The 1,886-nt window shown below is 38.9% G+C and overlaps 1 protein-coding gene across 4 annotated transcripts in view; it reads left to right on the forward strand.

Moving 5' to 3' along the window:
• The window catches only part of LOC106872345 (WD repeat-containing protein 97), a 103,585-nt gene that overhangs the window by 33,552 nt on the left and 68,147 nt on the right, over positions 1-1,886 (forward strand). For all 4 annotated transcript variants that reach the window (XM_014919301.2, XM_014919300.2, XM_014919302.2 and 1 more), the window contains one exon: positions 1,163-1,328. In XM_014919301.2, the coding sequence (XP_014774787.1) occupies positions 1,163-1,328 (166 nt within the window). The remainder of the gene's footprint in view (positions 1-1,162; positions 1,329-1,886) is intronic.

A 1,886-nucleotide genomic window follows, 5' to 3' on the forward strand; every position in this document is an offset into this window, starting at 1 on the left:
GTAACTTAACGGTTCGGCAAAAAGAAACCGATAGAATAAGTACTAGGTTTACAAAGAATAAGTCCTGGGGTCGATTTGCTCGACTAAAGGCGGTGCTCCAGCATGGCCGCAGTCAAATGACTGAAACAAGTAAAAGAGTAAAAGAGAGTAAAGAGAGAGAACTCACTCTCAGTTTTTTTTTTTTTTAATATTATCTCACTAAAGGACAGTTGATGGCCAATTTGGTTGAATCATCATCATCATCATAATCTTCATTCTCCTCCTTGTCATCATTTAGCATCTATGTTCTATGTTGGTATGGGTTGAGTGGTCTGATAAGATTCAGTGAGTGCAAGGACTGCATTGTGCTTCAATGCCTGCTTTGGCATGGTTTCTAGGCTGGAAGCCCTTCCTGTTGCCAACCACTTTACAGCTTGTATTGGGTGCTTTTCTCGTACCACCAACACTATTGAGGTTGCCATACAGCTCACAAGACTATGAACTCTGAAGGAGAGGAGGGCTCAGCTTTACACAAGGGTATGAATGGTTAAAGTATGAGAGGTGGAGGGTAGGCACAGGTGCATGGCTACTCACATTTTGTTGGGGAGAGAAAGAATTATCAGTAGGATCTGCAAAGGGTTAGATATTAGAGATGAAATGTCCAAATAGTCCCTCAAAGCATGAAGTGAGAAGAAGTAGGTGGAGTACCACTAAAAACTATGTTGTAATTATTTCTCTTTATGTTCTCAATTTTATATCTAACTAGATTTGATAAAATAAACCCTAGAAAATATTGCATAAATTAGCTACAGCTTTCTTTCATATATTTGGCATATGTTTGTGGCTTTGTGTCATTCATCATCATCGTTGTTTAATGTCCGCTTTCCATGCTAGCATGGGTTGGACGATTTAACTGAGGACTGGTGGACCAGGAGGCGACACCAGGCTCCAATCTGATTTGGCAGAGTTTCTACAGCTGGATGCCCTTCCTAATGCCAACCACTCTGAGAATATAATGAGCGTTTTTATGTGCCAGTTGCAAGACATCAGTATCTGCCACCACTATGCATATATTACAAGAAACACCACGATTGGTCTTACTTGAGATGTTATTTGACTGCACATTTGCACTTATATTTATGAAGTCATTACTAATACACTTTTCTTTTTTTTATTATTTTAGTCAAAGTTTGGGATCCAGACTGGAATGTGTTGCTGGTCTTTGTGGGTCATAATGACAAAGTTGTAAAGCTCGTGCATTTTCCACAAAGTATAGCAAATCTTGTGTCTGTAAGTACTGATGAAACTTTAAGAATATGGAACCTGGAAACACAAGAAGAAATCAGAAGGTATACTAAAGATGAGGAATTATATTCGTTTTCCTCTGTCTTCATTCATTTATTCATTCATTCAATCGTTCACTTTCTTTTGTAAGTTGTAAATGTTGTTTAAATAGAAGCCAACTTTAAGCAGATTTATGACTAAGGGTATTTCATCTGTCCTCACAACAATTCTTTTCTTCTCTCAGACACTGTGTATCTAGGATTACATTATGCAATGTGTCCCAATCTTTCCCAAGACATTAGGGGTAAATTGTGGCAGATTTGAAGGATTATGTTCTGGTTTTATCATTGGTTTGGTTATTTGTAAAATGCTTATCACTGTGTGTGTGTGTGTGTGTGTGTGTGTGCGTGCGTGCATGTGTGTGTGTGTGTGTGCGTGTGTGCGTGCATGTGTGCATGTGTGTGTGCGTGCGTGTGTGTGTGTGTGTGTGTGTGTATTTGTGTTTTTTCTGTATGTTTAATAATGGCTGGGACAAAGCATCAGAGCAGAAAAGACAACATCCGTGTTCTTTTTCAAGACCCTATAACTTGTGAGAAGAAGAAGTCAAAGTTATCCTCAAGCCT

Source organism: Octopus bimaculoides, chromosome 3 (assembly GCF_001194135.2).
Source record: "Octopus bimaculoides isolate UCB-OBI-ISO-001 chromosome 3, ASM119413v2, whole genome shotgun sequence".
Lineage (NCBI taxonomy): Eukaryota > Metazoa > Mollusca > Cephalopoda > Octopoda > Octopodidae > Octopus > Octopus bimaculoides.